This window comes from Macrotis lagotis, chromosome 1 (genome assembly GCF_037893015.1).
Source record: "Macrotis lagotis isolate mMagLag1 chromosome 1, bilby.v1.9.chrom.fasta, whole genome shotgun sequence".
Classification (NCBI taxonomy): domain Eukaryota; kingdom Metazoa; phylum Chordata; class Mammalia; order Peramelemorphia; family Peramelidae; genus Macrotis; species Macrotis lagotis.
Window position 1 is genome coordinate 395,976,759 of NC_133658.1, and position 27,772 is coordinate 396,004,530.

The 27,772-nt window shown below is 38.1% G+C and overlaps 1 protein-coding gene across 2 annotated transcripts in view; it reads right to left on the reverse strand.

Moving 5' to 3' along the window:
* Nucleotides 1–774: 774 nt before the first annotated feature.
* The window catches only part of GALNT10 (polypeptide N-acetylgalactosaminyltransferase 10), a 167,674-nt gene continuing 140,676 nt past the window's right edge, over nucleotides 775–27,772 (reverse strand). For both annotated transcript variants that reach the window (XM_074212552.1, XM_074212553.1), the window contains exons 7-12: nucleotides 27,254–27,371; nucleotides 9,892–9,999; nucleotides 5,880–6,101; nucleotides 4,361–4,477; nucleotides 2,715–2,864; nucleotides 775–1,072 (exon numbers count right to left, since the gene is read on the reverse strand). In XM_074212552.1, the coding sequence (XP_074068653.1) occupies nucleotides 905–1,072; nucleotides 2,715–2,864; nucleotides 4,361–4,477; nucleotides 5,880–6,101; nucleotides 9,892–9,999; nucleotides 27,254–27,371 (883 nt within the window). In that variant the 3' untranslated portion in view covers nucleotides 775–904. The remainder of the gene's footprint in view (nucleotides 1,073–2,714; nucleotides 2,865–4,360; nucleotides 4,478–5,879; nucleotides 6,102–9,891; nucleotides 10,000–27,253; nucleotides 27,372–27,772) is intronic.

Genomic DNA, 27,772 nt, shown 5'->3' on the forward strand with positions numbered 1-27,772 from the left:
TGGGGGTCAATTGTAAATCACAGCCTTGATCCAGGCTGCCTCAGAAGGTCAAGGGCAGGATAGACAGAGGCTAATGATGAAAGGCTGAAACTCCCATTATGGACAAGCAGAATTAGAGGCAAGGTGCAGACTATATTATAACCAATAAGATATGTGAGTCAAAGGTCAGATCTACAGGAATGAAACTCCTGTTCTTTCTGGACTTCAGAAGCCATATCCATCTCATAAATGCTGAAAAAAATAATGTAGAACATTTGGTCCAATAAAATTTACTGTTGTGGTCCCTTTAATTCCCCCCCAATCCAAGACTTTGAGAACTTTCCCATCGTTTCATCTGCATTTTCACCCAGTATTGATGAAATAACTTCTATGAGAACTACTGGGGGGGGGGTGTTAAATAGAAATGATATGAGGTCCTAAAATCTCAGATAGGCTGAGGGAATCATTTGGGAAAACTTCGATACCCCACAGGGGCATCTTTCCAACTTCCCTCCCAAATCAGCTGCATTCTCTAGGGGAGAATCACTGGAGCTAGCCAGGCCTATTGTTCCAGGTTTTAGGCCCAATTCAGAGGGAAAAGCAGTTCTGATAAGAGTCCATGAATATCCTCAATCTTCCCAATAGGGAAAGGTATTGAGGGAATGATGCTGCAGCACTGTAAAAATTAAAAATGTCCTTTAGATCATGTCACCCCTCCCCCTGGAGATATTACCTGTGACTTTTATTTTTTTTTAAAAAAATTATTCCTTTAAAAAAATCTCTTTCCTTCACCAGTTTAAAAAAAATAATTGTAATATGTGCATGTATGTTTAAGGGAGTGTGTGGGCATATATGTATGCATATATACATATATGCATACATACACATACACAAATACATAGGCACACACAGCTATTTGCTATGCTTATAGGTCAGAGTTCCTGTTGAACTTTTCTAGGACAGTTGAGTTTGTGAATTGAAATATCCATTGCTGTGTGGGAGATGATGGGTTGCAGGTATTCATGAAGACCCTGTGATCACTCTCAGTACAGTCCATACAGCTACCACTGACAGGATGATATAGAGTCTTGTCCTAGAAAACAGAGAGATTATAAGTCAGAATTTGCTTTACAGAGGACAAGGGGCAAGGGGAGACGTGATGAATAGTCCACCGCCTCTGAAAGACCAGTTTTCAAACTCGAAGTATGCCTGCCTAGCCTAAGTCATTTTAGTGTAGGAAAAAAAACACTGAAATAGGAGTCAGAAGACCTGAGGTTCTGGTCCCAGTTCTGCAATCAACTTATAAAACCCTGTCTCAATTTAATGAGACAACCTTTTTTAATCCAACATTGGGACAATACATTCTGCCCCTCATGATCCTCAGAGAGCTCCTGGAAAGATTAGGTCTGATAAGGAATGTGTCTAATAGATCTGATAAGTTCAAAATCATCCAGTGATTCAAAGAATGTTAGATTAAAAACCCTCTGATGTTCCAAGGAAACATATGTGTTTCACTGGACAGCTAATCCTTCAACTGAAGACCCTAGTTTCTTATGATGGAAATTCCTTACCTGTCCCCTAATCTGGTTTTTTTTTGGGGGGGGCAAGGCAATGGGGTTAAGTGACTTGTGCAAGGTCACACAGCTAGGTAATTATTAAGTATCTGAGGTTGGATTTGAATTCAGGTCCTCCTGGCTCCAGGGCTGGTACTTTGTCCACTGTACCTGCCACCTAGCTGCCCCCCAATCTCTTTAAAAATTTACTCAGACATTAAATTGCATGGTTAACTAATATCTTCTTGGGGTTTCTACTCATAGTTAAGTGTTACTGTGATTAAACAATGACAAGGCCAGCATAAATAATGTTCATTGACATTGCTAAGTATTTCACACTTTCTAAAGTACTGGAAAACCAGGGTTATTATTCCCATTTTGAAGCTCAAGAAGGGAAGTGATGTGATTTGAACTCAAGCCTGTTCATTTCAAATTTATTGCTTTTAACACTATTTCTTGTTCCTTCTGCTGATACGGATGGACTTCACCCAATATACTCTGAGAAATCATCCTCAAGGGCAATGTCTTGTGGCAACTGCTCTGGATTTGTACTCTGATGGTTAATGTTCAGTGCACTAGATGGATTGGAAGCTTGGCATGAGGACCAGCCAGGTCACTTACCAGCTCTATAAGCTTGTGTAGGTCCTTCTGTTTTTCTGTTTCCCTCACTCTCCCATATCCTTATTTGTAAAATGGGGACCCAGTAAACCTGTACCACCTACCCCATAAGGATATTGTGAGGCACAAACAACCACATGGGAAATATTTTGCCATCCTTTTTGGATGGCAACTAGCATTGATGCTAGGAGTGACCTTTGTCCTTAGATCTCACATTGTGCTTTATTTTTTCAACACATAGCATATGAGGTTACTTATTCCAATTATCTACACTTATGTCTTATCCACATGCTAGATTGCAAACTTCAAAAGGGCAGGGATGTCCCCAGGGCTTAGTATTGTACTCTACTTTGGGTGCACCGAGTAGGCACTCAATAAATGTGTCTTCTATCATAATGTACTTATAACCATAAAGTCCTGCATTAATTTGATTTATTATTGTTAAAGATGATGAGATTTGTATAGAAACCTTATTCTAGTTCCTTACATAACACGAGAATTCAATGCAACTTATGTTGGCCCTAAGGGAAGGATGACTGGTAATCATGTAGCTGCCACTCTTACATTTCCATATTTCCATAGTTGGTTCCCTCTCATGCCATGACAATCATAGAGTGTGACAGGACTGCTATGGGAGATAGTATCAAAACAAAATTTCTTGGTGTGCTGGGGGTCTCCAGGACGGATATCTTCTCTCCAACTGAAGGTAAACACCTGTGGACACATAGCCATAACCTTTCATTATAATAAGAAAAGGAGAAAGAACATCGAAAAGCCCTATGATGCCACTTGGATTCCAAGTCCCTGTTGTGGGGGTTAGGACTAGGCTTCTTTATAGGGCATAGTAACAAACTTATTTTTTTCAAATATAGATAATTCTTACAAATCAACTTTTTCTTTTATTATAACTTAAATATGAGCTAACAATATGCAAAGAACAGGAAAAAGAAGATTGTATATGAAACTGTGAAACTACTGTGTACAGTTAATTTTTTAAAAAGAGCAACACCTTTTTTGGCAGGTGATTTGCTGAGAGCTATGGAACACAAAGGACAATATACTGAAGATGCTGGCAGGAAACTAGAGGCTTCTTTAAAATTAACTGTGGCAAAAAGCTAGAAACTAAGTGGATACTCATCACCTGGTAGAACAAACTGTGGCATATGAATGTAATGGAATATTATTGCCCTATTAAAATGATAACCATGAAGAGTTCAGAGAAATATGGGAAGACTTATAAACTGATATAGGATAAAACAATTGAGAAGAACCAATGACTCCAATAATATAAATAAAAATAGCACTTAAAGACAGGGAATGATCTCAGGTGAATATAATGACCTATCTTAGTCCTGGAGATCAGATGATAAAACCTTCTCCACCTTTCAAAAGAAAAGCGGGGGCCCATGGAATTACAATGCTGCATATGCTGCCTAGTGTAGATGATGTGTTGGTTGGTTTGGTCTAATCAAATATATTGTAGTATTAATATGATTATTGTGATGTACAGTTCAAGTCTTTGGTGTCTTCTTTTGTCTTCCAGGGTTGCATTTATGGTTCCTTCATCATGTTGACCAGTCACTTCCCTTTTCTGAAGCTAATTTTCATCCATATGATTAAGGGGTTGAACTAGAAAATATATAAGCTATCTCATAGCTCTCTCATTCTTTGCTCTAAAAGTACTTTCAGTTTGAATATTCTACGTATTATTTTCTAAGGTCACTTTCAAGGCCTAAGATTCCATGATTCAAATATCATTCCATTTGTGAATTGACCTGGGTTTATTCCTCTACTGACAGCTTGTGCTAGGGATACTTTTTTTCAGACTTTTAATTTTTTGTCTTTGCAGTTGTACTAAAGCTGCTTTTTTTAGGATATTTAATATTTTGTATAGATCAAAACATGTATTGTTTGAGTCTCTTTCTAGCACCACTGAAGTGGGAATACAATCCGTTTTCTGTCTGAGGAGCTGCTGCCTCACAGACCTGTCCTGAGTTCTTCTGTGCTCATGTTTAGTAGTTTTAATACATTCAGGTTCTTCTGTTACCTCTTTCTGGACCCTCCCATTCACTCCCACTCCTTCAGTTGTGATTTAGAGGGAACTGGAATGGTCACTTGGGCCTCTGGCACTACAGGACTGAAGAAGAAGAATGCCACAGTCTACTGGGGAATTGCCTAGATGTCTGAGGTCACCACTAAGGGAGGGTTACCTGAACATTATTCCATGCTGCCTCTGCTCGGCCTTTGACACAGCTTTCTAATCTCAGAGGAGAGCCCAGGGCACCATGTTTTGTGCCTATACACAGTTGGGTGCCTAAATTGCGGATCTGAAATGGCAAAGAGAGCTCTGTAAATATATGGTGTTCAAGGGTCAAAAGACTAGTTTAAGCTTTTCAGAAAAAATGGACCATGATGACAGGAAACTCAAGGACAAGTAGGGATAAGGGGGACCATCAGTGGTTTAAATTTACCTTAGGGCACAGTTCTCCACCTCTCATTAAAGGAAAACTTAGTTAAACCAGGGTCAAAGAAACTACTTAGTCATTGAACTGACAGCTCTACTGAGGGAAAGGAGAGAGTCTAAGGAATCATCTCTTTGTTCTCCCATTCCCTAAGGCAGGGGCTTTTAATCTGAAGTCTGTGGATAAAATTCAAGGGAACATGAATGGGGAAAAAAATCATATCTTCATTTCCCCTAACAGAAATTTAGCATTTCCTTCAACTATGAAATGTAACACATCTCCATTATTCTGAGAAAGGTTTCATAAATTTCACCATGAACCAAAGAGGTTCATGACACAAAAAAAGTTAAGTACCCCTGCCCTGAAGTATCATGTTACAATAGAAAGCAGAGGACATCTGAGTTTGGGTATTAGCTCCTAGGCTAATGTAGGCCTTGGACTGGTTACAACCTCTCTTAGCCTCAGTGTTCTCCTTTTTCAAGATAAAGGGGTCAGTAGTGATAAAATCACCCAGAGGGAAATAAATTATCTTTAAGCCTTTAAGCTCCTTTTCTTCACTATATATATATATATATATATATATATATATGTATGAAAAAGAAAAAAATTCAGACTTCTTCTGTGGTATACAGGGAGTCAAAATATTTTATGAATTTATTCCAAATAAAATAAGAAATAATTTATTATATGGAAGGAATAAATATACTATGTTCTTAGGACCTCTCTAGATCTAAAGTCTAATGATTTTATTTATTTACTTAAAGCCTACCTATCATCCAGTATTGATTTAAGATATGGAAAAGTATAAGACAAAGCCCCTGCCTTCAAGAAGCTTACCATTGTACTCATTTCTATAATATTTATACACACATCATTTAATCATCTTGTTTTCTTCCTGGAAAATTCTTAGGAGGAAAGAAAAGAGCACTTAGTAATAGTGCCTTTTTATAGACAGGACAAAAAGAAGCCCATAAAAGGTGAGTGGCTCTAGGTCATATGGCTTCACCTAGAGCATGTGAATCTAAATTATATAGCCAGATTAAATTAGGCAGATTGGCTCCCCCTTTTGACAACTTCTTTACTGCCTGTTTGTTAGATCTTGTCACCACTTATTGGGTCTCAGAGGCCTTATCTGTAAAATAGGTACATAAGTAGTAGGGATGGAGCAGGAGGGAAGAATCTTTCCTTCTAGTTTTGAGCTCTGCTTTAATGAAATAAGAAATGAAAGAAATACTCTCTTCTTTCTCCTTCACTCCTCAAAACCCACCTCTCCCCAGGCTGCTGCTGGGGGCTCCACTGGAGGATAAAACCTAGGTAGATCCCAGGCAATTTCAGTCATGAACCACTTGAAGCTTTTGCAGTTTAGGCGGTTTCGGAGATCCTTTTGGGCAGTGACATCCCCTGTGGAGAGATGGCGGTACTCTGGAAGGCGTTGGTAAATGTATTCCGCATATTCATCCATCCACACCTCTGCTACTCGTTTTAGATTCTGGAGAAGAGAGATAGAAGGAAGAGGATGTTAGGCTCTTGGTGAATGAAAGTGATGGAAATGGCCCATGCAGACATACTCATTTTGCAGAATTCCTGGGGAGATCTCAAGAATCAATCTGATACTGAGAAGCAGCACAGAAAAAGCACTGGCCTCAGTGGGAAGATCTGAGCTTCTATCCCAGTAACAGCTGTTTGATCTTGTAGCAATCTCTGACTTTCTAAGCCTCTGACTATCTGTGAAATGGATAATACTTGAACTACCTATTTCTATGGTTGTTGTGAGGAAATAGGGTGCTGTAGGAGTGATGAACCTCTTATTACTATCCAACTACTTCAGTGTAGTTACTTCAGGGGTACTGGGAAGGCCTTATAGTATTCTTTCCCATATTATTCTACTTCCTTTTTGGACCATTATCCTTTTATCTATGGCTATGATCTCTGAAACAAACTTCCCAACAGTTTTAGTTAGTGTGAAGGAAAAATGAAACAAGGCAATTTACAATAGCATATAAAAAGGAAGGCACTGAGCATCTAAAGCAGATTATAAGAGAGACAGAGAGGTGGGAGAAGGAGAGAGAGAAGGGGGAAGGAATAACAGGAGGAAGTTAGGGGGAGAAGAAAGGAGAGTTAACTGAGGTACCAGAAAGGATTTCAGAACTGGGAGTCTGGGGACATCAAGGACAAATAGAACAAAATCAGAATCATAGCAACTTATATTTAAGTAGGACCTTAAAATATACAGTTTAGGATATCAAGGCACTTGAGACCACCTCATTTCCTAATTTAATAGAGAAAAGGGAATCTCTTAAAGCTAAAGTGATTTTCAGGGGGAAAAGGAAGGGAAGAGAGGGAGAGAGAAAAATGTAGAACTCAAAACCTTATTTAAAAAGACTGCTACAGGGCGGCTAGGTGGCACAGTGGATGGAGCACCAGCCCTGGACTCAGGAGTACCTGAGTTCAAATCCAGCCTCAAACACTTAATAATTACCTAGCTGTGTGGCCCTGGGCAAGCCCATTGCCTTGCAAAAATCTTAAAAAAAAAGACTGCTGAAAACTATTGTTGCATATAGTTGGAATAAATAAAATATTAAAAATTAAAAAAAATAAAGTGAATTGTCCAAAAATCACAATGTTCTTTAGAGGCAGAACTGCTACTAGAACTCAAGACAATTGAATTTAGCAGTTCATTGAATATCTGATTGGTGGTTACTATGTGCAAAGAACTATCTCCATTTCTTTCTTTTTTTATTGATCCACCTCCTACTAAAGTGGGATTCCATTCTCCCATATTCTTGGTGTTTTAAAACTTAAGAACCACTCAGAAAATTCTGACACATGTCCAGGAAAACATAACCTATATGTTTTCCTGATTAGAATGAACATTTTAGAAATTTTAGGCTTCTAACAATTGAGCAAGCATAACTAAGATCCCACCAATAAGTCAACAGGAAGAGTCAGCTTCCTGGGATCCATATGGTTTTGCAAGTCTTAACACACTGAACACAACTAAAACCTAAACTTGAATGGAATATACTAGTCCAGGGTAGATTAAAACAAGGGGGAAACTGGCCTAAAGAAATCATGGGAGCCTTGGATATCATTTGGAAGAGAGATTAGACTTATTCCTGGTGATCCTAGAGACCACTAGGAACAGTAGATGGAAATGAAGGGAATATAGATCTCAATGTAAAGAAAAACAAGCTAAATTCTAGAGCTGTCCCAAATTGGAATGGGCTCCCAGAAAAGGTAGTGGATACCCTATTGGTAGTGATCTTTAGTTTGAGGCTGGATAACCATCTATCAGATCTATTCTATAGGGATTTCCTGTTTAAGGAAGAGTTGGACTACAACTTCTAATATCTGAACCTCAGATCTGGCAAGTCTATATTCTGAGACCTCTTCCAGTACTAATATCCTAAGTAAGTATTGTTAAACAAGTAACTGGCAGAGGTTATAGGATCTCCTTTAAAAATAAGGTTTTATCTGCTTGGAATGGATGGTCCCTATATTGTTATTCTTCGTTCTTGCTTTTCTTCTCAATCTACTTCTTCCATGAAAGATCCCTTTTTTCTTTAGGCGGAAATGATCTTTCACTTCTCAGATTTATTCTGAGGGCCATATGTTTGGACTTTGCCCTCATTTTTAGAATCTTAGATGTCCTGATGGAAGGAATATTGGGAGGCAGTTGGTCCAACCTGTAGTTCATCAGGAATCTCTTGGAATATATCGCTGGGAAGTGGTCATCCGGTCTGTATTTAAAGACCTTTAGAAATGATGAACCCATTCTCTTCTGGGGAAGCTCATTTCACTTGTGAACAGTTCTGTTCATTGACAAGTTTTCCCTTATAAGTAGAAATCTGCCTTCCTGTGGAAAAGACCTGTGTTGTAATTCTCTTGGTATGTCCAGAACCTGAATTGCAATGTTCTCAAAAGGTGTGCTACCTGATAAAAAACAGGGAAGGACTAAATGGCCTCTTCAGGCCCATTGTGAATTAGGTATTCTACTCTAAAATTTCATTTGGCTTTGGCTGGTGAACGAATCAAACTGATTTCTTCGGGGGTTGGTTTGATCACTATGATTTTATGTCACTAGAGGGTGCTAAAGTGTTTCTATTGGATTGGTTTTGGGGAGACAGCACCTAACTAAACTTGACCAGACAATCTCCATAGTGGTGAGCTAGATGAGGGCGGGAGGCCCTCACTCTAGGAACCCTAGGATTTTACCTTCTGCCTGGTAGAGAAAGAGTTATACTAGACCCCAACATCTCATTTTTGTCTTGGCCAGGTACAGTGAAACCTCACTGTATCGAGCTCAGTCAACAGGAGATGGCAGTTGATCTTTAGGAATGGCATCCAGGGAAGGTTTCCTGGGGCTTTTCCTTTGGGTAAAGGAAGCAGGTATTTGCATTTCCATAGTTCTTTATAAAGCTCTTCCCTTGGCAATCTGGTAGTGCAGGTATTAGATCCATTTTAAAGGAGAGGAACCAGCAATGACTTAAGTCTTTTGACCCCAGGGCTCTTCCCTTCTTTCTTCCATGTTAGAATTTCAAATACTTGAAGATAGCCATTATGTCCCTTTTTTTCTCTCTTCTATATTCCTTTCCCCTTAGCATGCTCCACTGGCCTCCCTTTAGCTTTCTAGAATCCATGGTTCAAGATACGCTCTGGCCAGGATAGAGTCTATTATTCCCCAGGATCTGGATCAGTTGCTGCTCTGAATAGAAGCTCAGACTCCATCATCTTTTTTTCACTACCATATCACAAAATGCTGACTCCTCCTGAATTGGCAGTCTATAAAATCCCCAGATTTTTTTCATACAAATTGTTGCCCAGTCCTGCCTTTTTAAAATTGTACTTGTGAAACTGTTTCTTTGAAGTCACCTGCAGGGCTTTACTCTGGCCTCTATGAAATGTCATCTTAATAGATTTTTGCCCTATAGTTTAGTCTGTTGAGTTCCCTTTGGATTCAAGTTCTGAAGTCAAAGTTGGTCCAATTGATATGAGCATCTGTAGGGAGATTAAGATCTGAAGAAAATCTTGGAGTGAGTTGTGGCCATCTCCATCTGGACCAAGTTTGGGTTGATGAGCTCAGGTCTGAGGGAATTTCTATTCTAGAAGTAGGTTCTACAAAATAGAAACTCATGATTTCAAGTACATCTTTTCTGTTAATGGATATAGAAATGCTCACTTTATTTTTGTTAAGTTCAGAATAAGAAATAAAATTCAGAGGAGATTTACTCCCCCACTTTCCCCACCCCTGGCTACTCCCGGCAAAGACAACATCTTACCCGGGCCAGGCTGACTCCTGTGGGGATCTTGTAGGGAATATATTTTCTATAGATGTGACCCACTCGGGAACAAGGAATGTCTTCCATTCGGCCTCCACACATCCACACCTATGAAGGAGAAAAGAAGGAGGGGAAAGAAGGGAAGGAAGTAGAGATAGAAAATATGAATCCTGGATGAGATTCCCAATTCCCAATTTATTTTTTTAAACCTTCTTGGAGCTTGGTGTAGCTTAAAAGTCTAGAAGTTTTCCTACAGAAACACACTGGCTTAGATTTTTATGTTGAAATTCAGACAGCAACATTCAGAGAGCCATAGTAAAGCACTGCTTGGAAGAGATCTCCTACGGGCCCTGGAGTCAGGAGTACTTGAGTTCAAATCCGACCTCAGACACTTAATTACCTAGCTGTATGGCCTTTGGCAAGCCGCTTAACCCCATTGCCTTGCAAAAACCTAAAAAAATAAAAAAAAATATTTTCTAAAGCAAAACAAAACTTCATAATAAACAACTGATTAAAGGTAGAGATATACAGGATCCTGCTTGTTCATAATTTTAAAAGGTATTTGATTCAGTGGAATAAAATGTAGCTCTCAAGTACTCTGCTCCCCACCCCCCACCCCTTCAAGTATCTTCCAGGCATATATGTTCATAAGAAATTCTTTGATACAGCAATGATGATGATAATTTTGTTCAATGTACCTAAGAAAATCAAGATTGAGTGAGGTATAAAACAGAGATATATGCTTGCTAAAGGTGTTTTTCACTATCATGAAGGCTATCTAGTGCAGAGATGAAAATGAAATGTGGCTGAAGTTCCCCCCTCTCCCCTGCTTCCTCCCCACCTCAGATGCTCCTTTTTTCTGGTTGACATTTTGTTTATTGCCTCAAACTCCAAAATACTACATAACTTCCTTAGATTCTGAACCATTTTAAAAGAGTTTAGCCTAATAACCTGAATAGGCAAAAATGAGTGGATGAAGGAAGCCATTGTCTACCCCATGATAGACTGTTGGATGGATAGATCTTTAGGTTAAACCTTTAGAATGTATATTTAGGATAGATACTGCAGTTGGAGAATGAGTTTGGTTTAGAATTTAAAAGGAGGGAGAGAATGAGTTGGCTTGTATTTGGGAAATTCTACAGTATTTTCAGCAATCTTTAGAGCTCTGAAACACAAACCTATGTTTTTAGCACCATTATCCTTCTGATGATATTGCAAGGCTACCAATCATAGGACAATCTCTGAAGAATCAAATCTGTGGGTAACCCAAAAGGCAATGGAAAATCATATAGTGGACATAAATAGACTGTAGCAAGAAATGGCATAAAGGATTTAATTTAGGAAATGACAACTAGAAAAGGAGGTATTCTGGTTATGTAGTAAAGGGATGACATAGAAAACTCAAGTGTCCCATTAATAACCAGAGCATGTTAAATGGCTTAGAAGAAGGCTCCCAGTGCCTTGTTTGGAGCAGTCAATTTTGGGGAGGATACAGGTAAGAGAAGCACAGGATGAAAAAGTGTAGATGGCTTAATAAATGTTTGCTGATTGATTGATAAATCAATAGATTGCCTTTCTGCACAACTGGGGGAAATACCAGCAATGATTACATTGAGGATCCATTGAAATATTAACATATTAGAAAAGAGGACAAAGATCTATTCAGGTTGATGAAAATGCATGAGAAGTCAGAACTACTTAATTTTTATTTTGCTCCCATTTTCCTTGCTAAGGAAAGTGGTTCTTGGATTGGAAAGGACAGAACAAAAAAGATTATTAGGGAGTTTAAATCCAAGCTAAGAACCCAATTGCCTTCAATGGGTCACAGGCTTGAATGAACTACATCCCAAGGTGCTGAAAGAATTGGCAAATATGACTGCTGAGCAGTTTTCAATGATCTTTGAAGAATCTTCGTAAATGGTTGAAATGAGGCAGGATGGAAGAAAACTAATATTGTGACTTTTAAAAAGGTTGCAAATTATATTCTAGTCATCTTGACTTTGATTCAACAAATTAAATCAACAAGCATTTATTAAACTTCCTCGGGGTCAGACACTGTGCTAAGACAAAGACAAAACTAAAACTTTCTGCCACTATGAAGCTCTTATTCTAATGGAGAGTTAACTAACATGCAAGTACACATAAACACATGCAATCAAATACAAAAGAACCTAGGGGAGAAAGGTATTAGGAGTTGCCCCTTCCCCTGCCACTGGTTTCCCATAGAAGGTCGTAATTATGCTAAGTTGTCCTGATCTGTGTCTTGCCACTGGAGCAGAAAGTGAGGCTGCTGACTTTTTATAGCCCTGGCTCACTTAAATCCAATTGGTGTGCAAGTCAAGGCATCCTTCTCCTGATGTTTTTGGTCCTCTTTAGAATGAAGGATGAGTAACAAGGAAGGTCAGGAGATGAAGGTGAGACTTCCAGGTAAAGGGGGGGAGGGGTAGGATGGGGTGGTGGGACCTTCAGGGTAAAGGAATTGAGATGAGAGAAAGGAAAATGTGAGAATGTAGAATTTTAGGTTTACAGCTAAAGAAGAGACCTTAGAGGAAATCTAAACCAATACTAGGGAAGTAAAGGGATTTGTCCTTCATAGAGAAAATAAGTGGCATCACTTATTCCTGATCAATGCATTTCAGCCTGGAGAAATGCAAGTACAGTCTGATCAGGTTGGAGAGTAGGCTTGGGAGGGAAAGGGAGAATGAACAAAGTCAGAAGAATATTGGCCTCAGGATGATTACTTTTTATTGTTAGATTATTGTCAAGGTCAAGCCAAGTTTTATTTTCAAAGAAGGAGAATTGATCTGGAGCCTCTAACAATAACTTTTCTTTTACTCAAGTGATTCATATAGACATAATGCGTTTATCCAGTAGATGCTGCTATAATTTATTGTTGTGCCCTGTGATTTCATGGAGGAAAAGTAGGGAGAGCCAGTCACTTTTGTAAAACTAGGGTACAGAAAGTCTCTTATGGGCCATTAAAATTAAGTTTCCAGTTTATTAAATTAACATTAGCCAAACAAGTCCAAAGCACTTCTAAAGGGTTGACAAGAATTACAAGTCTACTCTATTGTTTGACAAATATGTATTAAACATTTACTATGTTTAAAAGATTGTGAAAGGTGATTTGCTTCATTGAGCAGTTTGTTGGTTAATTATGAAAAGTTCTCTTCCATTTTTGATTCTGTTTCTTTTTGGGGGACTGGGGTCTAATTCTGCCTGAGCTACTTAATATCTTTCTAATCTTAGAAAAGTCTCTTTACTTTTCTAGCCTCTACTTTCTACATCTGTAAAATGGGAATAACTGAACAAGATTTCTGAGAAGATCAAGGCAATCATAGATATAAAATCTTTTAGTTGTTATGAAGCAGCATAGGAAAAACCACCATCATTACCATCCGTTACTGTAATAAATGATGAGAGCTAGAAGGTACATTAGGACAAGTAATGTCAGAACTGAAAGGGGACTTTAAATAATGGTTCCCAATCTTTTTGAGCAGGAAGATCCTTTTGCAACAAATTTCAGGATAGTTGTTCTATTAATATCCATTGAGAAAATGCATATAAAGCTACTAAACATTCAGTAACTCTTTTAATGTATCTGATTTTCAATAACCACTTTAGCATCTATACATATTGGGGGAAAAGTACTCCTTTTAGAACACATGTGAGACAAATCACTTCAAGCTTCAGAAAGATTATTGAATTATTTATGGACTTGCATATTAATTTGCAGACTCTTTACAAAAAAGTTAAAGCCCTCAGGCTGAAATCCCCTACTTTGGAACATAGTGTTAGAATTGGTGAGAACCTCAGAAATCAACTAGTCTAATCTTGTCAGTGAAGAGAAACTTCACCAAGGTCACACAGTTATTTAGCAGCAAAGCTAAAACAAGATTTTCTTCTCTTTTAGGGGGATTTCTCTGGTAATAAGCATTCTTGATGATCTCAGTAACCTGGACCTGGAATGCTGTTTTTGCTTTACTGTATGTATATTTAGAAATACTGGGATCCTGAAAGGATTCTGAAGGTTGTATTCAACAGCTAAGTTGAATAGCTGCAGTTCTCTGTACAATGATCTTACTCAACAACTTCTTCCACAGAGAAGGCAATTCATAAGTGCTTGGCATCCAGAATGCTAACTACTTTGTCAGGGAAACAAATATTAGTCAAGGTTATATAGTCGAGGCAGATGTAAGCCCAGGGTCATTTTTTTTTATTCTTTTCATGAAAACAACCATAGTAGATCTCATAGCCAAATCCCTTCATATTCTTTCACTTCCAGGCCATAAGGCACTCATAGGATCATCCTACTTCAGCTGAATTTAGTTTCTTCGCTGTGTCTATGAGTGCCTTTCACTGGAGTGAATCAGTTGGTAACTCGGCCCCATTTAGACCCAAGAGATCAGCAAAGTCAGCAACGGTGATGGCTCCTCATAAATTAATCAAATTCTTATGCCAATGACATTTCTGCTGAGTGATGGAGGAAACTTTTGAATCTTCTTAGAAGTATTGAATGTCAGTACTAGAGGGAGGTTTAGAACATAAGACTGTCAGGACCTTATAGATCATCTATCTGTTCCAATCCCCTCATCTATTAGAAGAATTAAATCAAGAGTGAGAAAACGGAATATCACTAATCAGATTGGGGAGAAAGGCTGGAATTGGAAATCACATTTAATTCTTGAAAAAAAAAATCCAGTTTCAATTTCCCTTAAGGATACTTTTCAGCTAAATTTGTCTAAAGTGAAGGACTTCTTATCAAGTTTTGTGAAAACATGGTAGTCCATGAAGTAATCATAATGTGGTTACTATTAAATTATCTTTCAGCATAGAAAAACACTTAAGAGTTGAAAGAAAGCTTAGGGATCACCTGATCCAAACCCTTCATTTTACTGATGTGTGAACAGAGGCCCTTAGAGGAAGCCAACCTCTTTCCCGAGGTTCACATGAAGGCACTTCTCCTTTGGAAAACAACTAAATGAACCCCTTTTCCTACCTCCCCAGAATGCAAAACAACTAAATGAACCCCTTTTCCTACCTCCCCAGCATGCAGTTACTTAGTACCTTCCTTCCAAACATTATATTCAAATAATTTCTGGCCAAAAAGATAATTATAAAATGCTAATAATAACAGTACGATTATTTCAGTGGATGTATCATGAATGAGTGCTTTCTACAGGGGTGCAGGTTAAAACCAATCCAGACCTCAATGAATAAAAAGTCTTATCCTTGTAGTTCCAGAAACATTCCAGATGCCCAACCCACACAGCAGGACACTTTAAAAAAGTAAGAGAGACACTTTGTTGTCTCTCTGCTAGCTGCTCAGTCTATTCTCTTTCCAGGTAAATGTGCTGGATAGTCTTTTATGGTTTTTTTGGTTGTTGTTGAATTTTTTTTTTAGTTTTTCAAGGCAATGGGGTTAAGTGACTTGCTAAAGGTGACACATGAAGTGTTTAAGTCTGAATTTGAACTCAGGTCCTCTTGACTCCAGGGCCGGTGCTCTATCCACTGTGCCACCTAGCTGCCCCCTGGATAGTCTTTTATAAAATTTCTTCCAACCACAGTGACTGATATGAAGATTTTATTACTGATACTTAACTGCTAGTTCTAATTTATAGAAAGAAGAGGGCACAAATGGTAAAAAAATAACTTATCCAAGGGTAAGTGGAGAGGCAGGGACAGGGATGGACACTTAAGAGAATAGACAGACTGCTAAAGCTAGAAGGGACATTAGAGATCACCTCATTTGATCCTCTTTATCAATAAAATTTTACATGCTTAAACTTCTCTATTACTTGTACTGACTTGGCACCTCTTAAATGATGTCCAATAATAACATCACCATTCATATGTACAGTAGTTAGCAAAGTACTTCTACAACTATTTTCTTATTCTCCCCTTTTTGTGGATGAAACTGAGGCAGGGTGAAGAAATATTTTGCCAAATGTCAAGAGTGGCTCCAGGACATGTCCTGGACTAAGCCTAAAGGATGGGTAACATTTCATGTCCACAAAGAATCTAGGTTATGAGGACATTGTATTCTCAAGCCATTCACATCCCACAAAGAAAGCTACCTTGCTCCTGATAACAAGAAAGAAGAGTGTGGGTTGCTGGCATCAGCATCAATCGTGTTTGTTCTCAAACATACCGGATTGGAAATGGAAGCCTCCAAGGGAGAACAAAAACATAACATAAAGATGTCATCTTCTTTTCATATGTGAACACTTGTTGTTGGCTTCCTGATTTTCTGGGGGTGATTCCATCTATCCACTGATTCTTTTCCTGGGGTACAGAGACCTCACTATCCCCTAGGAGTTCTGAGACTTATTCTGCCAACTTAATCCTCCAAGTTTTACCTCTCTCTCAGATTTCTGCCAGGAATGTGGTCTAAGAGCACAAATCTAATTGTGTCTATAAAAGGCAATTATTGGGGATGGCTAGGTGGTAAAGTGGATACAGCATTGGTCCTGGAGTCAGGAGTACCTGAGTTCAAGTCCAGCCTGAGACACTTAATAATTACCTAGCTGTGTGGTCTTGGGCAAGCCACTTAACCCCACTGCCTTGAAAAAACCTTAAAAAAAAAAGGTAATTATCAGTTTCTCAAATGAAAGGGGAAAAGATGTAATAATATGCATCAGCAATATACAATAAAATGGCAAAGAAATAATTAAAGAGTATGACCTCAAATCCCATAGGGATAAATCCAGACAAGCAACAGATAAGCAATGGGTCTACAGAGTCACAAATATGAGAGTTGAAAAGAACCTTGATACAGAATATTAGACCCAGAACTCTAAGAGGCATGTTGTAATAACCATTTTTTTTTTTTACTCACAGGTATTACTGTTGACTTTTACTGTTTACACTACATCATTTCCTGAGGTACCCTGGCTCTTTGATACATCCTCATCCATGCCCTTTCCCTTATAACAAAGAAAAACTAAGATAGCACCTGTGAGCATGCAACTGTCTGTTGCCTCACTTTATAGATGATGAAACTAATGACTAAATAGGTCAAGAGCCGTGTCCATGGGCAGCAGCATAGGAAATATTAGAGTTGGAGCTCAGACCTTCTGATTCCTACTCCATCATTCTTTTCCCTTAGAGCACAACCACTTTTATTGATTCTAAGAGACAAAACGTAGAGGAAAAAAGCCAGGATGTTTTTGGCTCCAGGACAAGCAAGTGCTCTACTTTTGCTTCAGCTGATGATGACTAGTTGTTGAATCAGGGGGAAAGGAAGGCTTTGTTTGGTGCATCCTTCTTTGGAGTCCTCTCTGATTCTGCCCTGCTTTGGGCCCAGCTTTCATACTAACTGACTCTTACCTTCTCAGAAAGGTCAGAAAGAAAGTTCTTCATGAATCCTCAGATGTTTCCCTGGGTTAACACCTTTGCAGAAGCTGCAGTTGTCCCAACTGCCTTTTGAAGAGCAATTAGCAGAATGCCTCCTTTGTTCTTGGCAGGCAGCTCTCCAAATGGCTGGACAGCTGCCGGGGCACATGCATCCAAGAATGAACACAACCACACACTCACTCAACCCTTCAGGAAAAGTTCCCAGAGTTAGCCTTTGAGATGATGCTAGTGACAGAGTCCAGGCAACTCTTCTGCAGCTGGGCTTCTCCTCAACACCTGTGCTGCCACCCGGGATGGCAGGGTCTGGAAAGGACATGTGTGAAAGGGGGAGAGGGAAGTGTATTTTCCCATACAGATGGTCCTTTTGCAGTAGTTGGCATCGAGTCTAGCCATCTGGCTTAGGCTGATGAAATGCTTGGCCCTCTCAAATAAGGCAAACCCAGACAGATAGATATGTTCTTCACTTCTGATCTCTATAAGAAGTATCTTGCCCTAGTCTAAGTCCTGTTCATTTTCAAGAGAGAATAAATTTAGAATTTTCAAAACAGGTTGGAAGAATTCACCGTAGACCTTTCAAATGAATACCTAAGACTAAGAGGCATTTTTTCCATGTCCAATTACATCCAAGATGGAGGATGCGTTAGAAGAGCTGTAATAGGAAATACAGTTGAGTAAAAGGGTCCCGAGATGAGAAAAGACTGTTGATGAACCACTTCAATTTACTCCTAACTTCCAGTGTTCTGTAACCCTGTTCTTTTATCTTCTTTCATGGATCAACTTCCCTCCAACCTCTGTGGAGTCTTAGCCTAATGAAGGACTACAAGGGATTGGGGAAGGGGGGACTCCAGTTTGCAGATGGCTACAGAATATAACTTGCTTCCTAGATGAAGAAACTTAATTGAGTAAAAAAGGTTATATTACTCTTGTAGTAGTATACGGCTGTCTGTTGACCTCACTAGTTGGCAACTTTACCCCTTTAAGAAATAAAATGGGTCAGATCATACAAATCAATAAAGGGGTGTTCTGTCAGAGAGCAAACTGAGTCTGGGGAAAAAATGTCAGTTGACCATTGCTTCTGGTTTTATATCAGTTCCCCTGACTCCTGCTGTCTTGGATAATTTAAAAGATTCATTAGTGATATGTCACTTTACCTCCCACTTTTCAACTTCACTCCCATTCCCCACCATCTCACCATGAAGAAAACATCTAGACAGTGGAGTTATTATGACCCCAGAAAATGCACAGCCAGGAGGAACTTATCAAAATATGCTACAACAAAGAAAGCATGAATATACAGGCATTGATAAGAGGAGAGACATCAAGCTGGTAAGGATTCTCATGGGCTAAGGACTTCCTCCTTGTAAAGCCTAAAAGATGATTAACAACCTTCTAGGCTAGCCTTGATGATCTAACCTAGCAGATTATTTCTCTACACATAAATAAGGTTATCATTAAGAAGTACTGGTTGGGGGTGGCTAGATGGTGTGGTGGATAGTGCACTGGCCCTGGAGTCAGGAGTTCAAATCTGACCTCAGACACTTAATAATTACCTAGCTATGTCACCCTGGGCACACATTGCCTTTCAAAAACCTTAAAAAAAGTGCTGACTGGCTTATGGTGTGAACCAGAGACCCCTCTGATTACATCTTCTGAAATCTTCCACCAACCATCTGTTCTGGTGAGTTTCTATATAACACTCCCCTTTGGGGTTGAGTCTAGAAAGTGATGTCTCATCTTTGTCTTTCCTGGAAGAGCTAGGACATCTGTTTGTGTCTCCCTGTGAATAGTAGGTGAGAAATGGGAAGCTCATTTCAAATGGTCAGATTTGGAATGTAAGTCACTAGTCTGCCTCTGATTACCACTGGAATGCTCCCTTCCTATCCATTCCATTAGTACCATCCAGGGGAAGAAGCACTTACATTAACCCAATTCTTTTGTCTATACCAACTTGTCTATGCTCTAAACTCCCATTGTTGGGTATTTTTAAAGGCAAAGTATTCCATTCTCCTTGGATTTCTTCACTGATTTGGACCATCAACTTCCTATATTATCTTTACTGACTCTGTTTCTCATCTAGCTCTATGCACAGGTCCTCTTGTATGTTGAGGCTCAGTCTTTAAATCTTATATAACCCATATTGGCTGACATGGACATGAACAGTAAGTAGAAACCAAATATACAAACAGTTTAGAGGTTAACAGTATACACTCCTATAGTGTTATATAGTTCCAAAGCTCTTTCCTCTCAATATGCCTGAAGTAGATTTGAGTGTTATTGCCTCTCTTTTTACAGATGAGAAAATAGGATTTTAAAAAAAAGAAATTTTGAGATTAGATTAAGATTAAAGAATTAAAGAAAAATGGATTTACAAAGAAGGGGAAAAAGTTGAATTTACTTCCATTATAAGGTTGTTTTTATGGTTTTAACTGCATATAAAATTTTATCATATAAAAATGTTGTTCTAGGAGCACAATGAACTATATAGCTTTGGCAACTCACCATCAGGATAAATGGGCAAATGGTCCAATTGATAAGAGTCCAAAACTTGTTCAGGGATGGCAGTGGTTTGTGAAGAATTGGATAACCAAGAGGAACCAGGTAATAGATGGAGCTTAACTCGGGCAAATGTGACATAACAGAAGTGGACAGCAATTAGATGGACCTTTGGCTTCCAGAATTCTCAATAAGCTTTCTCCAGCCAAGGGTAGGGTCTTCCTGGTTAATGGGGTCATCAGACTGAGGATGACAACTGATAATTATCAAAATAGAAAGGCAGTAGCCAGACAAGTGACAAAATGTGCAAGGAGAGAGAAAGGAGGATTTTTACCACAATAAAGAAAGTCTTCTTTGAGAGAAGGTACAGTGTAGGAAGGGAGTTTAAAAGACCAGGACTCAGGAGCCTTCTTTTTTAGTCATGGTTCAATCCTGTTTGACTCCATGATGTTGGATAAGTCACTTATTCTTTCTACAGTTTGGTTCCTTCACTTATAACACAGGCAGTTGGATTCTCTCCTATGCTTTATGGACTTGGGTCTCCTGCCATTCTATTAGTCTCCATTTTTGTGCTCCAACAGCATCTCTACTTATGCTCTCATATCCCTTTCAGCTCTGACATTCTAAAACACTCAGCTAATTGACTTGCCTAAGATAATAGTAAATCAATGGCAGCACTGGGACTAACTTTTGGGTCTTCTGGTTCCAATTCTGTTCACTTTCCACATCATTATGGTGATTGATGGGCAGCGTTTCTAGTCTTCTCGGTGAACACGGAACTGTCATAATGCCTGATGGTTATACACTTGTTAATTAGCTTAGTGACTCTGAAATCTGTTGGAATTCTAGGATTAAGCAAACAAAGAAAGTGGGACTATATAATGGAGCTCAAAGCCACAAAGGTGAAATCCTAGTTGTTGGAGACTGCTCTCTGAAGATCTAGAGAACATTAAGGCCATCTGTCAAGGGTCTAAAGAAGCAAAACCCCACTGTAACAGAGACCTGACTTCAGCAAGAGAGAGGGAAGGTTTCTTAAGTTTCAGGGGAAATAATTTGCAAGACAGCTGATTGGTTAGGGGGTACTCTCTGTCACCAGGCAACACAGAAATATTAGCTGATTCCAGCGGGGAGGTAAATGAACATGAGTTGGAAGGATGTCATCTACTACAGCGGAATGAACCCTGAATTTGAAGGCAGAGGTCTGGCTCTTTACACTTAGTATATTCCTCTAGAGTTTCAATTTCCTTATCTGTAAAATGGTCACAGTAAAATTAGCATACTTACCTTTAGAGTGATTAAGTTATTGTATACCATAAAGGGCCATAGACACATGAATTTCTTAGTCCTGTTGATGCCTGAAACACATTTCTTCCATATCTTTTCTAACATGAAGAGCTATATAAATGTTATCAACTCTAAGTCTCCCTCATCAGGATGGCCCTCCATAAGAAATTTAAGGATCAATGATGAATTTGTCATTCTCTGCTGAATATGACCCTATCTAAATTTCTGAAAATATACTGGGCTTTTCAGAAGGAGCCTCCATTCTTGCTCCAAGAAAGAAGAGATTAAAACAGAAATTAATCACGATGAGTTTTGCTCTCCATGAATGACTACTTCTGACCTGAAACAGAACACACAAGGATTTGTGTAGAGAGGTGAATGAATCTGCTTCATTCCCCACAAACCAGGCAGGTGTCCACTAAGACGCTGGAAAAAGAAAGGACACACTGATGTACTGTCATAAGGTATCAGAAATAGGCAGTTTCAAAGTGAGGGGAAAAGGGCAAAAGAGGAGAAAGAAAAGTGTTTCATAAAGGCCTAGGAAAAAGCATGGTAGAATTTCATTTGTCCAGTAAACTAAAAAAGATAACTAGATCAAATGGAAAAAGCAGCTTGCTTACTCCCTCAAATCACATGGCAGAGACAAAGTACAGCTTCATCAATTACTCTTTTGTAAATAATGTGCAGAAAAATAGCATTTGATTCTCCATAATTGCTTGACAAATATAATTAGAGAAATCTCTTTTAAAAGCCAGAGTGAAATCATTTAGAGACTGAAAACTCCTTTGTTGAAGAAATCCCTGTTAATTTATTCACAGTAGGGGAAGACTTGAAGGACACTGGTCAAAATACAGTAACTCACACCCCATTTTACCACATTGTTTTAAATAGATATTATTAATATTCAACTCATTAATCAATAATAATTAAACTGTGAGTATAGTGGGGAGGGGGAGAATGTAATTTCAAAATCTAAGAGGATATAACAAATACAAAGACTAATACAAAATTTCATCACAATCCCAGTACTTCAGTACCCATGCCAAGATTATATTGTAAACTGCAAGTTTAAAGAGCAAAAGCAGTGATTGTTTTAAGATATGCTACCATTTATCAGCATACTTGATTCTACTCTACCATTCACATGCTTGTTTGTAAACATTAGGCAAATCACCTTGTGACATTCAAATTTCATTTTCTAAGTTCCCTTCCAGCTTAACGTTTTATGTTTTCTGTTCTAAGGCCTATTTTAACTTTTGCCTTCTATTCTTTACATTTTAAAGTTCTAAAATCCAATCTCTCATTATGGCATGGAGATGATTCTTGATTCTCAAAGACTATTCCAACTCCAGCAGGTTATAGAGAGCAACTATATCTGCTAAGCAAGTACAGCTAAGAACAAAGATGTTCACCAGTATGCTGGTCCCTAGGTGAAGAATTCTTTGGCTTGGTGACTATTGCAACAGACAAAAAATACAAAATGGCTCTCAGTCCTGTGTGCCACCAGTTTTACTTAGTTTCAAAGTGAAGTTGGTGGAATGGTGAAAAAGGCCCAGAGCGATTTTAATCCACCTATCTACAATAATTTAACTACTGGTACTCAAAGTGAGAGATCGTTTCTCAGTGACCTAGTTGATTTGTAGTTGTTGAGTTGTTTCAGCTGTATTCAACTCTCTGTGACCCTAATTTGAGGTAAGATACTGGAGTGGTTTGCCATTTCCTTCTCCAGCTCATTTTACAGATGAAAAACTGAGGCAAACAGGGTTAAATGACTTGCCTAAGGTCACAAAGTTAGTAAGTATTTGAAGCGAATCTACTGTCACTTATCTGTCTGACCTAGCTAATAAGTTAATAAAAACATGAATTATATCCAATCTGCAAGGGAGACATATAGATTAAATTCATCGATCCAGTAAACAAATATCATTGATATGCTGATATCAATGATATTACTATAAATATAATCAGGAGTTTCAGTTAAATATAAGATTGGCTCACAAATCATCCTTGGAGAACTGAATAAAGGAGCTGTTGGAGTTGGTTTCATCTTGTGCCTGAGGGCAACAGGAAACATCACTTCATGGGATGTGTTATTGTTTTCCCTTGTAGAGCTCATAAATATAGGTAAGAGATTTACCATGAAGGTAATTATAACTTATGTACTAATATCTGTTATAAAGGATGAAGAAATAGAAACATTCTATGACTAAGTTGATAAGGCCATGTACAACAAGTTTTCTTAGACATTTTTGTAGACAAAGGGTTTGTAAATCCTTTAATGGTTTGGCTAAAGCATATGGACCTCCTCTCAGAATGTTTTTAAATATATAAAATTAAAAAAACGCTATAGGATTACAAAAAAACCCAATTATACTGAAATAAAGTTTTTTTTAAAAAAGTAAATAAACAAATTCAGTGACCCTATGGTAATAATTCTTACCCTAGATAAGTCAACATATATTTTGATACTTGGTAACTTTAAATTGAAGGAAGATTAAAAGCAAGATGGTAATGGATATTTTGGAAAATATGGTTTAGGAGAAAGGAAAGAGGGCAAGGCTTACAGATTATTCAAAAGTATCATGCCAGCATATTATATGAAATATATTAATGAAATTGTCTTGATTAGAAGATTTATTTGCCAGTGTGGGATCAGAATCAGCTGTGGGCATATAGTTAGATCAATAGATTATTTCAACAAAGATCAAAAAATTAACAAATTGAAAGAAAGAATGGAGATGAGAAGAAAATTTGTGCAATTATTACAGCTCCAAAATGGTCTACTGAATCAAGTGGTTGATTCTGAAAAATGATAAATGCATAAAAGTAAAGATACTGTTTCTAATTATTGCCCTTACTTAGGGAAAATTTGTAAATCAATCACCACAACCAAAAGATCAAAATATCTCTGACACTAATGCAGCGAGCATATGCTTGATTTCTTTGTCAAGTGGAAAAGCGTGAAAAGCACCAATATGTAACAAAAGCTAATTTGAAAAACATTATGATAGAAGATGATAAAATTATTATCATCTTAATAAATGGTAAGAAGCAGCAGCAGAAGAAGTAAATATATGATGGCATCTGAATAAACTAGAAAGAGGACAACAAAAACTATGAAATAGAGGTCTGCTTTGAGTTTTCATAGCAACTTATTCTCATCATTTCTGACATTAGAATTAGCATATTTGGACTCTAGTATGTTAGTATCTGATGGGATATTTGAGATAAGAGAAATAATAGTTAAGAAAATAAAGTGACAAACAGGAATACCTGATTAAACATATAGAGTGGAAATTACAGTTGTATTTGATTTTATTTGTAATTTTCCTGTTTTAAAAATGAATTTTGAAACCTCAATATGAACATTTCCACACAAAGAAAAAGAGAACTGCAAATGAAATTTAACAAGATAGTTCTATTATTGCTATGCTTGCCTAAGTCCCCTTGTGAACTTCCTTTTGCTCTCTGATGCATTTTGGAAGCTCTTTTCTGTTTTTTCTTCTTTTTTATGACATGGCTATTATTAACCATCGATTCTCTTACATAACTCAAGTAAAACTCTGATCTCCCTCTGTTCTCCCCTCCCCATATGAGACCTACATTGCAACTAATAAGTCTCATCAAACAAAACAAATTAAAATGCTGACTGTATCTGAAAAATGCAAATCTCATTCTGTACCAACATCATCATTTCTGTTAAAAGGTGAGGTGACATAATTTCAATGAAATCTGGGAATAATTTTCAAGATTTCCCAAAGAAAGATTCTAAAGGAACAGAAACATCAAAGATAATTTTATCATCAGAAAAAAAGGCAACCAAGAAGACATTTGTAAGCCTACTTTCTCATTTCTATAAAATTTTTATGAGAATGGTTTATGAATGCATTGGGGGAATTTGTGGTGAAAATTCATTCACTTTACAAACATTTAATAAGTGTCTATTAAATGCCAAGTGCTTGAGAGTACCAAGATAAAAGTAAAATCAAGGACCTTTCACACTACTGTTGAGGGCAAGAGGGGAAGGCAGGCATTTTCAGATAATTCTCTATAATGGGTGACTTTTTTTTTTTGCCATTGAATCATTTCAGTTGTGCCTGATTCTGCATGACCACATTTGGGGTTTTCTTGGCAAAGATACCTAAGTAGTTTGCCATTTATTTCTCCAACTTATTTTAAAAGATGAGGAAACTGAAGCAAATAAATCTAAGTGATTTGCCCAGGATCTCACAGCTAGTAAATGTCTGAGATTTGAACTGAGGTCTTCCTGATTCCAGGTCTGGTGCTCTATCCACTGCAACACCTATCTGCCCAGTGGGTAACTTTACAACTGATTAAAAAAAGAGTAGAGGATACAGGACCCCTCAGAACTTTTCTGTTTATTATGAAACAATGCTTCATAACCTTAAAAGTTCTTCTCCAAAATGATCTCTTATGTTTATGTGAAAATTACATAGAATTCCTTGATATAAGATAACTTTGTTTAATAATCCTATAATTATCAATATCAACTGAGGCAACACCTGGGAGACATATTTACCCAAGACATGTGCTGCTGGAAGCATGTCCTGGATAAGTCCAAATATAGAGGACTGTCTAAGAATGATGAGACTCTCCAGATGTTTCTGTATGCAGATGACAGTGTGGAACAAACACTAGAAGGCCTCTTCAATGAGATCCATAGCCACTCAAAAGAGAAAGGCCTGGGAATTGAAGCAAGAAAAATCATGTGGATGATTTGCCCACATAATGACATGAAATTGGACAGTTGCTGAAGCTCAAGAGTGAGCTGACCCTGGAATTTAACAGGAAGAAGAGAGTGGACTTTCAAACTGTAGCTAAAGTCCTTTTTCCCCCCATACCAGTAATCTCATGGTTACAAAAGAGAACACAATGATCTCAAAAGACTGAATTGCAAATTATCTGGAAAGCAAAGACACATGGTGTAGGTAAGGAGGCCATAGTATATTATGTTCAAAAAGTGCTTAAAAATAGGTATTATCTTTGAAATATTTGGATGGAAAAAACTAAATTAGGCTTGTCATGTAGAGGCAGTTGGTAGATCACATGGAAAAATATGAAAAGATGCTGAACTTCAAGTCAGGAGAAAGTTTGGCTCAAATCTCATCCCTGACTATGGAGAAATCTAAACAACCCTGGGAGGTAAGTGCTATTATTACTGACATCATATAGATGAAGAAACTGAAGTTGAAATCAATAAAGGGATTGCCCGGGATCATATTGCTCATAAATGTGCATGAAAGGTTTTCCTGACTCTTACACCAGCATTCCATTTCTCCACCACCTCAAGATTCCTTCCAGTTCTGACATTTTAAAACCATATCATCCTCTTTATCTGAATAAAGGTACTAGTTCTAACTTGTTGGCTATCAAGTGGTGACAGATATTCTCAAGAGAGCCAAAACATAACAAAACTGTACCTTCTATTCCTCATGAGTCAATCTCAAAAACACTCTTTTTTGATTCTGCCTTCCTACCTTCCCACCATCCTTCTCTCTTACTTTCACAAGTTTTTACTGTAGCTAAGGCACTGTGTCTGGTTCTGGAGGACATACAAAAATACTTTAGAAATGACTGTCTTCAAGGAGATTATTATTAGCTAAGGAATATGCCATGGACACAGTTCAATATAATACAAATTTGACTCAACTATGTGCACATGTTTTATCAAATCAGAAAAGGAAGAAATGAATTTAGCTGGGAGAGAGGAGAACAGGTGAAACTTCTCAAAGAGAGGTAGACTTTGAGTTAGATCTTGAAGGATGGTTAGGATGTCATGGTTTTTGCCTGGCAGTGAGAATGAGGAGGAGTGCGAAAGAAAGGCATTCCTGAACAAAGGAACAGAGGATGGGAAGTATAGGATGTGATCAGGGGATGCAGAGTAGCTTAGTTTAATGGATGGTAGAGTATTTAAAAATTGGTAACAAGTAATAAAAGTAGAAATAAAAGTTGGTTTTAGCACAGTGCCTTACCCATAATAAATTCTAGATGAATTGAACTAAATTAAAAGGTAGGTTGGGGAAAGATAGTAGAGGGTCCTGAACATCAAAATCAAGTGTTCTTGTCTGGGCACTGGGGGTGATTGGCCCCATGGAGTCTGGCATCTTTCATACATGCTTGGGTAGGTTCAGATAAATACTCATTGGATACTACAGAAGACTGCAGATTGGATCTAAGGACATAAGGACTTTGAGATACAGTTGCTCACCTTAAAGGAGATTTCATACTGTTCTCCACCCCAGATCTCCAGGCCAGGATCGTACCCTCCCAACTCCCAGAACCATTTTCGATCCACAGCAAATAGTCCTCCAGCCATTACAGGAGACCTGTCGGGGGAAATTGGTCTCAACATGACATATGACTGAAATGCACAGTTTCGTAAAAATCATCACCCCTGCCACCACCTTAGAGATATCTTGTTCTGAACCACCCCCTTGAAAAAGAAATTCTTAAAACCAAAATGATGTTGTTATTCAGTCATGTCTCAGTCTTCATGACCCCCTTGAGTTTTCCTGGAGTGGTTTGCCATTTCCTTCTCCAGCTCATTTTACAGATGAGGAAACTAAGGCAAACAGGGTTAAATGACTTGCCCAGGGTCACAGAGTTAGTCTGAGGCCATATTTGGACTCAAGATGAGTCTTCCCAACTCCAGATCTGATACTTTATAACTGTACCACTTAGCCCCTCAACCAAAGTCAGCTGGTGGCAATTCCAATTGTATCCCTAC